At 35.9% G+C, this 12,783-nt stretch overlaps 2 protein-coding genes across 2 annotated transcripts in view; both read left to right on the top strand.

The window, feature by feature from the left end:
• Positions 1–498, top strand: part of LOC111516455 (uncharacterized) — a 15,711-nt gene extending 15,213 nt beyond the window's left edge. The window contains exon 4 of the mRNA XM_074171894.1: positions 1–498. This exon is cut by the window's left edge and continues 83 nt beyond it. Within this exon, the coding sequence (XP_074027995.1) occupies positions 1–331 (331 nt within the window). The 3' untranslated portion in view covers positions 332–498.
• A 3,327-nt stretch (positions 499–3,825) lies between these two features.
• Positions 3,826–5,557, top strand: LOC141481094 (luciferin 4-monooxygenase-like). The gene is made up of 2 exons (XM_074172206.1): positions 3,826–3,849; positions 4,640–5,557. The coding sequence occupies exons 1-2, from the start codon at positions 3,826–3,828 to the stop codon at positions 5,153–5,155; spliced, it is 540 nt and encodes a 179-aa protein (XP_074028307.1). The 3' UTR covers positions 5,156–5,557.
• Positions 5,558–12,783: the final 7,226 nt, after the last annotated feature.

Below are 12,783 nucleotides of genomic sequence, written 5' to 3' on the forward strand. Positions count from 1 at the left end.
AGGGTTCGACAAAAATGATATAATAAGTACTTGTTCACCAAACAGTGAGAATAGCTGTCTGCCTACAATTGCAATACAATTTTTGGGAGCAAAATCTACCTATTTCGATCCAAACTTATCCCCTTTGGATACTGTTCACCTGCTTGATTTGATAAGGCCCAAGCTGATGTTCGTTTCTCAAGATGCATTGACTTTCATGGAAAATTGTTTGGCAAAGGCAAATATAGAAGTAGAAATAGTGGTAATTGGAACAAGTGTTAAGTATGAACAATTTTCGAAATATCTAGCGCAACATAATTTAGAAATGAATTCACACCAGAATCCGATATAGACGACAGAGAAACAGCTGTGATAATGTTCAGTAGCGGCACCACTGGGTTTCCCAAAGGTATTTGTCTCAGCCATCGTTCTTTACTGTTTGAATACGATGAACTGATTGATCTTACTAGGAATGAAAATTTTGAAAAAAAATCTTGTGTTCTGCTGTGCTTCAGTAATTTGTATTGGATTAGTTCTTTAGGTTTCTTGATATACGCTATGCAGAGTGGATATGCTAGAGTTGTGTGCCATCGATTTGATGCAGCAGCTGTTTGGAAATTAATAGATGAGTTCAAGTAGGTTCAAGACTATTTTATTGAAAATTCTTGATTTTTGAAAAATGTGTTGTTTTGAAACACCTAGTCCTAGTCCTAGAACCAAAAATATTTCGAATCGTTTTCGGGCTTATCACGAAAGGGACATACTAACATAAGTTATGATTATTGACTGGTGTTAACACAAATTTTATTTCTGTTTCATGGGTTTTCAGTCTTTCACTAACTGAAAACATGATTATGAATTTCACTTTACTTATTCAAAAAATCATTGTGAAATTGTCTCCAGTGAGTTCACACAAACGGAAAAATATGCCAAAAATAGAAATTGGAATGAAATAATCAGAAAAAATTATAGTGAAAATTAACATTTCTGTTCTGATATTTTCAGTATATTCCATACATCATTCATCTTCTTTAGTTTTCATAGATTTTGAATCTGTTAACATTTTTCTAGCGATTGATATAATGAACCTCTGAAAATTTTTGTATTGAATAAATGAATCACCTACCAATATTCAATTTAACCATGGTTGATGTTAGGATCATGTTTCATGGCATAATAGCGATTTATGCGTTGAAGAATAATACTCGCTTTCCCAATATACAGATATCAATCTCTATATCTACATTGGAGTTTTCCTTTCAGATAAATTTGATATTTCTTCCACCCTATCAAGCCGTGGAGTTCTTAGCCCATCGTTCAGAGGATGCTGATGCTTCTAGTTTGCAGGTGTTCCTGACAGGTAGTTGTTTTGTACCAGAAAAACTGATGAAAGATTTGAAGAAAAATTTACCTCAATGCAAGATCTTGAATGGCTATGGGCAGACTGAAATGGCAGGGGGAATAACCATATTTGATCCTTCAAAACCCGACGAACTGGTGATGCAGGAAAGAAAACCACAATCTTGTGGAAGAATGAGAAGGAATGTGAATGGAAAGTGAGTAAACTTGAAAACCAGTTCAACAGAACCTAGAAAGAGAGAGAGATAGAGTAACGTAGTCAATGTTCAGGTTTATCAATCATTCTGTTTAACAAACAACTAGTTGATTCTAATATCCCAACAGTTTTGCAAATTTAACTCATTCCTCTTCAAGATGAGAATACAGCATCCCTAACCTCGTAGGATTCGAATTACTTACATGATCCACTTGTGATTTCTGCCGTAATGACCCAGAAAACATTAGGATCTACAAGAAATATTTTCGATGAATGAAAATATACATACTTGAGTCATATTTGAGAGAGTTGTTAACATACTTGGCCAAATTCAATATCCACTAACTGTAATATATTTTCATTACCTTAGTGTCATAACTAGAACAATGTCCATTCCATTCCATTAGGATATCTTCTAACGATTGAGGTACTTGGGTGTTTTGTAATTTTTCCCCAACTGTCATTTTGACATAATACTGAACATACACATCTGTCGTTGCCATGAAAATATGAGGAAAATCATAGTTGTCCATATGAAGTCCTGTTTGTGGAGAATACATTCGAAATGATTTTTCTTTTGGACAGAGGTCATGATCAAATGAAACCGAGAGCCCCAAATACCAACTACGAATATTTTGTCAGTAAAGAAAGAAAACGTATCAATAACATAATATAATATAAAATAATGTAATTTCAAAAAATAAAACATCAGGTATGAACTGAATTTCAACAAAATTCGTAGCAAATATATCAGCGCATGTTCAGTAGTTCAACTACTGGAAAATTTTGAAATCAATATTCTTTATGTGAAAAGTTATGTCTAACATATATTGATATAGGAAAGAAAAAAGCCACACTGCTTTGAAACACATCAGACAAGTTTTGGAAAAATGAATAAGGATAATCACATTCGAATTGAGAAAGATTTTGCTCCTTGATTTAAATGAAACTTCTTGATCTTTCAACCAGATCAGTATAGAGGTAGGCAATCAAATCAGGTTCCAGACCAGATGAAGTGGGAGTTATTGGGACAAACAAAAACGGGCAAACAAAAACAATAGATTTGAAAAAACAAGATTATTCACAAATTTTTCATCCATACACAAATGGAAAAAAAATCCAAAACAACTTTTATGGTTACTGAAATGCACAGAAATCAGTTTTTCATTATTCTGTATAGCAACAGATATCCTTGGAAAACGTTAATCAACATAATGAACTCTGGGTGTTGGTTAAGCTGCTCAAATTGCAGCATGATGTTTGAATATTTGACACAAATGAATTTCATGAAATATGTATTTCATGAAATATCTGACATTTGCGTGGCAGAAACAATGTACATTCACCTACTTCAACAACCGAAAGATATTTTTAGTTTCAACTACGATTTTTTTCAAGCGACCTTTATTCTATCGACTGACAAAATTATTCAGTGATACCCACCTTTTGATATATGCTATTCAGGCACTTCCAAGTTGAGTGAAAATTTTCAAAGATTCTACACCTCAGTTGACTGATGATTCAAAAATAATAATGAAGTCGGGAGACATGAAATATGTCAAATATGAAATATCAAAAACTCAGTCTTCATTCAGTCAGTATCAGACATAAGCATATATTGCATATTTGGTAACTAAATCAAATCCTAAATATTTTCGAGGTTCTTGACTACCTCATCATTAGGAATAATGAAAATTGTATCACTCATTCTTCTCACGATTTTACTGATATAAGTGATTTCTTTATCAAAGGTAATTCAGAAGCCTATTTTGTACATGAAGCTATACTTAAAAATTACCTACCACCTCTTGATGAACTTCATTTCTGTTTTGAAATGGTTCATTCAGAAGATATTGAAAAGATATCAGCAGTATCAAGTCTAATAAAACAGGAACGGATGATGATATTGATTTGAAAATGCTCTCGGTGGTTCCACATCTTAGCGAAACAGTTAGAATAATGTTTGACATATCCACGGATATGTGGAGAATGTCATATGGTGCAAATGTCATGGTGCAGAAAGTGATAACCCAGCTGACTTGTCCCACTTTCAGCCTATTTAAAGATAAGTTATCCGTTCTAAAGTCATTGAAAAAATTATTCTGAGTCAATTCAATGAATGTTCTGTCAATGATAATATATTTTATCCCACTCAATCCAAATCAAATTTGAAATCAAAAAAATTTGAAAATTCTTCATTTCCTATTTCTCTTTATCTATATCTAAGGTCCAATGTACAGAGTATATATACAATATTTACATCTTTCTCACAAGAAGAACTGGGTGGAGGCATGGAAAGGGTTGGTAAAGGAAAGGTGAGAGTCAGCAGAAAGGGACTTCAATATTGAGCCCCAGGACATCCTCAGGGTGAAGTACCACCTAATAGACCCACGATAGGCCAATTGGAGGCGCCCTGCTGATGTCACGAGAATACGTTAATTATCTCAACCAGCTTTTCCATGAACTAAGCGCCATAGCATTCGTACCGTTCATGGAAGATATGTAGCATTTCATGAATCAGCTCATGTCTACGGGGCTGATTGTGGTAACTACTAAGCGCCGTAACGTTCCTCGTCAGCGGGTTTTTCGGCAGAAGGAACTTGAAGAATATATATGACAGCCTCTTGATATATTCAGAGACCGTCTCGACTCCTGCCAGATCTAACAGAGCATTTAATGAAATGTATCTGTCACTGTTCGTGCAGATACGGAGCACATTATTCTGCATCGTCTCGACTCTCTGCAGAGGAGTCCTCTTGAGGCTGCAGAATACGAGACGAGCGTACTATATAGCTGGTCTGATTACTTGTTAGTAAATTAGCAGCTTGTTGTCAACACTAAGCTTCGAATTCCGTGCAATGAGCGGGTACGTGCGTTTAACCGCAGCACCCGCTCATTGAATCGCTAAGCTCAAATGTTCCTGAAAATTCAGACGCCTATACACGATAACTCCCTGATATCGCGCACTTCCTCTGCTGGTCCACGCAATTACCCTTAACTGTATCAAAATCTATTAAGCCGTTATTAGAATAGTACGAACGAACAGACATACAGACAGCCACCAGTTAGATTTTCATTATATGTAATAATGATCCTTTATTTCAGGTTGTAGATTTAGACACTGGAAAGCCTCTAGGACCAAATCATGAAGGTGAGCTCAGAATCAAAAGTCACAAAGTCATGAACGGCTACTACAAAATGGATAGTTCTTCAGCCTTCGACGAAGAAGGATACTTAAAAACAGGTGATATCGTTCGGTACGATGAGGAAAAATGTTTTTATATCGTTGACAGAATAAAAGAAATATTCAAGTATAGAGGGTGGCACATACTTCCAGCAATGCTTGAAGAAGTTTTGCTCGCACATCCAGCAGTCAAAGAAGCTGCTGTAGTAGCAATTCCGCATAAAATTGATGGAGACCATCCAATGGGTCTTGTAGTTCTTTTCGAGGGTCATGATGACGTTACATCTGAAGACATTGAATCATTTTTCAATTCAAAGGTAGCTGATAGCCAGAAGTTGCGCCATGGGGTTCGAATCGTTAAGGAATTAGAGAAAACTGTCACTGGAAAGATTAAGAGGAGAGCTCTTTCTCAAATGATTTCGAATGGTGAAATATAGTAAGTATGTAACGAACTAGTATCACTACGTGATATATGTGGCTTTTCAATCGTAAATTTAGTAATTTCAAGAGGTTGGAAACGCATAAATGTCAATAATAACGTTTGTACTTTCCTAAACAATATTTATAATCATTTCTTTTCTTCAGACATTGTTCTGAGAAAAATAGAAACTTCATTAACAAAAACTCAACTATTTGTCATCAAATTTTCATTTCATTCTGAAACTGAATGAAAAGTGTTATATTTGTATGAAAAAATGGAAAAGAAAACAATTATTTTATATATGAAAATATGATGTTTTCTTCGTTTGTGAAACGATTGAGATGCAGGCCTATGATTTGTAATGGAAAAGGAACAGACTCTGTTGTTTTACTTTATTTGAGTAAAGCTTCCAGACTGACTTTCATGTTTCATTTAATTTACCTCGCCAACAGAACATCAGGTACGTAAGACACACATAGGATATATACAAGAAGAATTAGTGCTGCCTTACATCATTGACACAGTACGACAATAACAATGTTGCCAGTATCTAATGGTGTGATAACGAAGGAGAATTCGTAATCAATGAAATGATTATATGAAATATATCTAAGGGAAGGGTCAGCTCGACTGGCTAAGTTGAGGAATAACGTAGGGAATGAATCGGTATAGCAGTCAGAGGCAGAAAGATTGTAAAACTCTTTTTTCTGTTGAAGCTTTCGGGGCGTTTATTGTCTCTTCATCGTGTTCATATTTACTTTCGTAAGTATGAACACGTTGTCCATACCTGTTTGTTTATTCACAATTATTGTAGAGTTGCCGATGAAGAGACAATAAACGCCTCGAAAGCTTGAACAGAAAAAAAATTACAATCTTTCTGCCTCTGACTGCTATACCCGAGTCATTCCCTACGTTATTCCTATATATATAATTATATATTATATATTATATTATATATAATATATATATATTTATATATATATGTATATATTATATTATTATAATATATATATAGATACGTATCATAAGGTTATTATAAAACTATCACTGACAAAAAGTCCTCGGCCGAGGACAAAACGTCTTTATATATTTATATATATTGCATGTTAACTCGAAAATTCTCACGGATAAAGTATGATGACCTGTTTTCTTGGGTTTCGCTCCGTGGTTTGGTTTAAATATATATATATATATATATATTATATATATATATATATATATATATATATATATATATATATATATATATATATATATGGTGGTGTTTTTATATGGTTTCGCTTGCGTAAGTTGTATGGATTTGTTAGGAGGGTTGTTGATAGCTTTTGGCAGTTCTCCTACCTGTTTTACTACCTGAGGGTTGTTAATGGCTTCTGGCGGTTCTCCTACCTGCGATGGTTCATTATCAATTTGTGGTTGTCTTTGGGGGTTGTTTTTAATTATTGTTTTCCAAATACTTGGGATGTTTAGTTAGTCATCCCTTTTGTTGATGCCTTGCTTTTCGATTTCGATAGCTTCCCTGATTTGTCGAATTCTTGGGTTTTGCACCTGTGCTATCTGTTTTGTGGACTCAAAATTAATCTTGTGACCTGTTTGTAGATAGTGTTGGAAGAGGGCAGAGAAGGTTCGTTTTGTTCTTATCGAGTTTTTGTGCTCCTGGGTTCTGGCAGATATACGTCTGTTGGTCTGACCGATATATTGTTGACCACAGTCCTCGCATGTGATGCTATATACTCCTTGGTTTTCTAGGGAAATTCTCTCTTTCGGTCTGGGCAGCCAACTGGATATCGTTTTGTGCGGTTTGTAGGTTGTCCGGATGTTTTTACGTCTTAGTATTCTCCCGATTTTGTCGGTCACACCCTTTGACATAAGGTAGTGTCACAGATTGTCTGTCGTGTGGAGAGTCTTCTGTCGATCTAGTGGATGTTTTTTTGGTTCTTTTTCGTCTGTCGATGGCCTTTTGAATGATCTTTGGTCCGTAGCCATTTTGTCGCAGAGCCTTTGTTTTGTCCCTCAATTCTGTTTCCCTGTTTGTTGGTTCTGTTAGGCGGAAACTGCGGAATATTAACGTGTTGGCTACGGATTGTAGCTGGGTAGGGTGGTGGTGTGATGCTGCTTGTAGGTAGCGGTTGGTGTGTGTGGATTTTCGGTAAACTGTATAACCCAAGTTGCCAGTTGGTTTTCGTGTTATGAGTAGGTCTAGGAATGGTAGCTGCCTGTTCTCCTCTCTTTCGGTAGTGAACTGGATGGGTGGATGGATGTTGTTCAGGTAGGTCACAAACCGGTCTAGTTCTTGTTTTCCGTGTGGCCAGATGATGAATATGTCGTCTACATATATTTTCCACTGGGTTGGTTTGAGGCGAGCGTTGTTAAGTGCTTTTTTCTCGAAGTGCTTCATGAACAGGTTTGCGATCACGGGCGATAAGGAGGAACCCATCGGAGCTCCTATTACCTGTTTATAGATCTGGTTGTCAAATATGAAATAGGTATTTTTGAGGTAGTACTCTGCTAGATCCGTGACATGTTGCGGAAAGCTATGATCAGTTCTAATGGTGGCTAGGGCTTCGTTTATGGGTATACTCGGGTAGAGGGATTTTATGTCTAGGCTGGCAAGGATGTCGGTGTCGTTTAGTTTGATGTTTTAATGATGTCCACCAAGTGCTCTGAGTTTCTCACATGAGATTCTGCCAGATACGTCTCTGGTTGCATGATTTTGGATAAATATTTCTCTACATTTTGTGTCGGTGAGTTGATGGCACTCACTATTGGTCTTAGTGGAACGTCCCTCTTGTGAATTTTTGGAAGGCCATACATTTGCTGGACTTTTCTCGAGGTATGGTTTTCTGCTCGATTTCCCACCTAGCTTGAAAGACTGGATTTTGGCCTTTGTGGTTTTCTCTAAATATGTCGTCGGGTCTCTGGCTGATGGTTTATAAGAACCGTCTTGGAGGATGTTCCTCATCTTTTTCTGATAGTCAGTGGTATTCATGACTACTGTTGCATTGCCTTCGTCTGCCGGTGTTATTATAATGTTCTTGTTCTTTTTCAAGTTCTGAAGGGCATCTCTTTCTTTCCTTGGTAAGTTTGATTTGGGTGGTTTTTTTGTTTTTAGGACATGTGCAACTTCATGTCGTATATCCTCTGCGGTCTCTGGTGGCATGTCTTGTAAGGTGGCTTCCAAACTGGATATTATTTCCTCATTTGGGACTGTTTTTGGTGTGATGGCAAAATTGAAACCTCTACTGAGTACGTGTGTTTGATCGTCGGTGAGAGTGTCATCCGAAATATTATAAACTACCGTTTTGGTTTCGGAAGTCGTGTTGGACTTGGTGGTGTGTCCGAGATGCTCAAACTTTTTCAAGTTTTTCTGTTTTCATTTGTGTGTTTGTTTGATATATAACAATTTCAATTATAAGACTAAAAATATGTGGAATTCAAAAAAATGTATGAATTTATCAATTGCCAAAAGTGAAGATTACTTAAATCTAAGAATGTCCTAAATCTACTGAACAACGAACTATTCAAAGTGAATACACCGAACAAATTTGGTAAATGTCAGTTTATAATTGCAGATCACTGTAATTCGAAAGACTTGAATATTTGGTCCAAACTTTTATTTTTTATGGTCGTGTTGAGTTCTTGGGTATTTTCATCAATATATGCATATATCATTTAGAAATGGTATAGGTAAATACCTTACTTTCCTCCAACGCTGGTGTGTGTGTGGTGTGATATTTTTGCGAATCTGGAACTCATGGATATCATACTAGACTTGGCTGTACAGGTAGGTTTTTTTACTGAATTTATTATTACAAATCAGTATTGACTTCTATTCTGTTTACTTCTCAATTTATATACTATATATTTTCAAACTTTGAGAAGAGAAAAATTAAGCGTGGCGTCTCTTTCATTGTCTCAAGAAGAATCCCGTTGTTGATGGAAAATTCGAAAATCTATCTCGTTCCCCTAGTTACCATCTATCAATTTTAACATATACAAATTTTCAAATTCTTCATCAGGAAAATTATCTATTCTACTAATTCAACATTGGCTCTTGAATTTAGATACATTTTCATTTTATAGTTCCGTACAAAAACAGTTAACCTCACTTTTATGTAAATATAAATATTTTCCAAAAGCATCACTTTCTAAGGAAGTGATTCACAATAATAAATTTTGAATTTTACATAATTCCTAAATAATAACAATTAGTGTATCATGCCTTGTTCGTTTTTTCATCAGAGATGTTAATTCAATTTTATCTGACATTTCTTTCTAACATATATCGGTTATCATTTTTTTCGTATTTCGATGTGTTTTGATGTAAGAATATTTATATTTGAATTTCCCACTTTGATTTGCTTGTTTCCGGTCGAAGCTGTGGGTTTCAATATATGTACAGGGTGTCCTTGATGTATTTTTGTATCTGAATTTCTTCGTGATGTTTTCAAAATTCCCATACACCGTTGTATTTCGAGTCTTTTCATAAATATATATATATATATATAATATATATATATATATATATATATATATATATATATATATATATATATATACAACGATGAAACATTTTTGACCTTCCATTGTGAAGAGATCCGCATTTCGTATTCAATTTTTCGAATAGTTTAGTTGCTGTATCCGTTTCGTTGATACCTCGACAATTGATTTTTCTTTGTAATAATTCTTGATGAGTTGTTCTTATTCCAAAGGTACTTCTACACCTATTGTTCACCAAAATTAGATGGCCTTCAAGGTGGTACAAACGGTTTTCCAGAAATCTCGATACTTTTTTCTTTGTCGAAGTAGCAGAAGTTTTTCTTTCTTGGTGCGCAGAATTGAATAAATAGAGCTTTTCTATAGTTTGTTAGTAGATGAGCAAACTTGGTCCAAGGGCAAAATCACATGTATTTTCTTATGGTGCTAAATGTTTTGCAATTTTCATTACATCCGATTGGAACCTTGTGTGTTTTGAATGGACTTAAGAGGGTGGGAGAGAGAATCGTGTGACGTAATAGATGCAGAGAAGGATGAAATGGGTAACGGAGAGATTCATAGAGCGTGTGCCCCCTTAGGACTCCTCCTCATCCCTCGGTCCTTTACCCCTGAGCCTCCTTGTCGCGTACCAGTTACGTGGTCCTAGTCGTCATTGGCCGCTGGGGGAAATTCAGTTAAAAAATCTACCGATATGAGAATTCAAGTCAGGTCGTTGGCGTGGTAGACGTTGTCCTCAGCGTCGACACTAACGTGAGATGTTGGAAAAGATTGCGAATTGTTGATATTTATGACGGTTGTTTTGTCGACTGTCATCGACGATTCAGAGTGATGAATGAAAACACAGAAGGATGAACTGGGTATCGGAGATTAGACGAAGAGCGTGTTTGAATTATAAAAATAAAAAATGTGATCAAAATATTGGAAGCACGTAACTGATATATTGATAATGATGAATGAATGATCAGATTGAAGGAAAAAATATGGCAATGTGAAGGATATTCAGTGGAGTATACAGGGCGTCTCAAAATACATCGAGAAAAAAACATGACTTATGGGAAAATACATCATCTAAGGAAAAACATGACAGTTTTCTCAAAATGCATCAGGGAAAGAACATGGCGTCAATGTGTATAAAGTATGGCAAAATACATCATTCAGGAAATAAACATGCCGGTTTAACGGAAGTCTAACGTTTCAACGTGCGATCCTTCAGTATGTACGGGGTGTCTCAAAATACAACAGAAGAAAAACATGACGTCATTTTGTACAAGGTTGGCAGATACCAGACAGAAAAACAACAACTAACCTAGCTAATGCCGTGCAGAAAGCTGAAGTGAAACCATTAGGCACCTGTGCAATGTCTTCGATTTGGAAGAGTCGTCGCAAGTTATTTCTCACTGGGAAAATCTGAAATTAATTTCATTTGGCTGATACGACCAACTGATATACCGGTGCCTGTATACTCCACTGAATATACTTTACATTGCTGCCATATTTTTTCCTTCAATCTGATCATTCATTCATCATTATCAATATATCAGTTTCGCACTTCCAATATTTATTTTCATCACATTTTTTTTATAGTTCAAACACACTCTTCGAATCTCTGATACTCAGTTCATCCTTCTCTGTTTTCATTCATCACTCTGAATCATCGATGACAGTCGACAAAACAACCGTCATAAATATCAACAATTCGCAATTATTTCCAACATCTCATGTTGGTGTCGACGCTGAGGACGACGTCTACCACGCCAACGACCTTACTTGAATTCTCATATCGGTAGATTTTTTATTTGAATTTCCCCCAGCTGTCAATGACAACAAGGACCACGTGACTGGTACGCGACAAGGAGGCTCAGGGGTGAAGGCCCGAGGGATGAGGAGGAGTCCTGAGGGGGCACACGCTCTTTGAATCTCTCCGTTACTCATTTCATCGTTCTCTGCATCTATTAGGTACATCACACATTTCTCTCTCCCACCCTCTTAAGTCCATCCAAAACACACAAGGTTCCAATCGGATGTAATGAAAATTGCAAAACATTTAGCACCATAAGAAAATACATGCGATTTTGCCCTTGGACCAAGTTTGCTCATCTACTAACAAACTATAGAACATGCTCAAATTTCTCAAGGTAATAATGAAATGGAAATCAAAGCTCTATTTATTCAATTCTGCGAACCAAGAAAGAAATACTTCTGCTACTTCGACAAGGAAAAAAGTATCGAGATTTCTGGAAAACCTTTTGTACCACCTTCAATAAAGATCATCCAATTTTCGTGAGGTGTGAGACCAGAACAATAGTTGTAGAAGTACCTTTGGAACAAGAACAACTCATCAAGAATTATCACAAAGAAAAATCAATCGTCGAGGCATCAACGAAACTTAGAAAGCAATCAACAGAAAATACTTCTGGTCCAACATGAAGCAATCGATAAAAAAATTCACTCTTTCCAAGTTTGCAAGAAGAACAAATATCACAGACACATACCCGTCATTTTCTTGAGAACAACTGATACAGCAACTAAACTATTCGAAAAATTGAATGCGGACCTGTTCACAATGGAAGGTCAAAAATATTTCACCGTAGTAGATGAATTTCCCAAATTGGGACAACCATACCCGAAGAAAAGTAAAAATGAAATTACGGATGAACTTATCCATCTGTTCCAACCTTTCGACCTTTTACTATCGACCAAATCAATTTCCCTGTATGATATTAAATAGTACCAATCGAAAAATTTCAGAAATTTTTGATAACTTAAGATACCACAACAGAAATAACCAAAAATGTGGCAGATTGGCAATGATATGAAGATGCAATTCAAAAAATCCAAGGTCAACAAAATGAACAAAAACTGTTAATGAATGAACACTATGAACTGCCACTACCTTCGTCAAAAGAGCGGTTCTACATTCATCCATCATAGAAGCCGATGATTTTCTCGTAGAATTGCAAAATATCTCCCACCATTTCAATGAATCTGTTTTTCTGTACATTCACAACAGAGAAAACAATTATTTTTGGAAAAATAACAACTATCGAAGCGTACCAGAAAGAAACAAAACTGGTGTTCATTTTGGAAGTTCCAGTCGTTGAACCGAATGACTATACCTATTATCACCTCTACTCTCTTCCTATTGAT

The sequence above is a fragment of the Leptinotarsa decemlineata genome, unplaced genomic scaffold (assembly GCF_025532065.1).
Source record: "Leptinotarsa decemlineata unplaced genomic scaffold, Ldec_3_MD MMD2_tig00000035_RagTag_RagTag, whole genome shotgun sequence".
Classification (NCBI taxonomy): domain Eukaryota; kingdom Metazoa; phylum Arthropoda; class Insecta; order Coleoptera; family Chrysomelidae; genus Leptinotarsa; species Leptinotarsa decemlineata.

What these genes read in the sequence shown, in the direction of transcription:
- LOC141481094 (XM_074172206.1), top strand. Translation starts at nt 3,826, where the DNA reads ATGGAAAGGGTTGGTAAAGGAAAG. An exon ending in AAAGGGTTGGTAAAGGAAAG is followed by an intron (nt 3,850 to 4,639) that starts GTGAGAGTCAGC and finishes CCTTTATTTCAG; the next exon opens with GTTGTAGATTTAGACACTGG.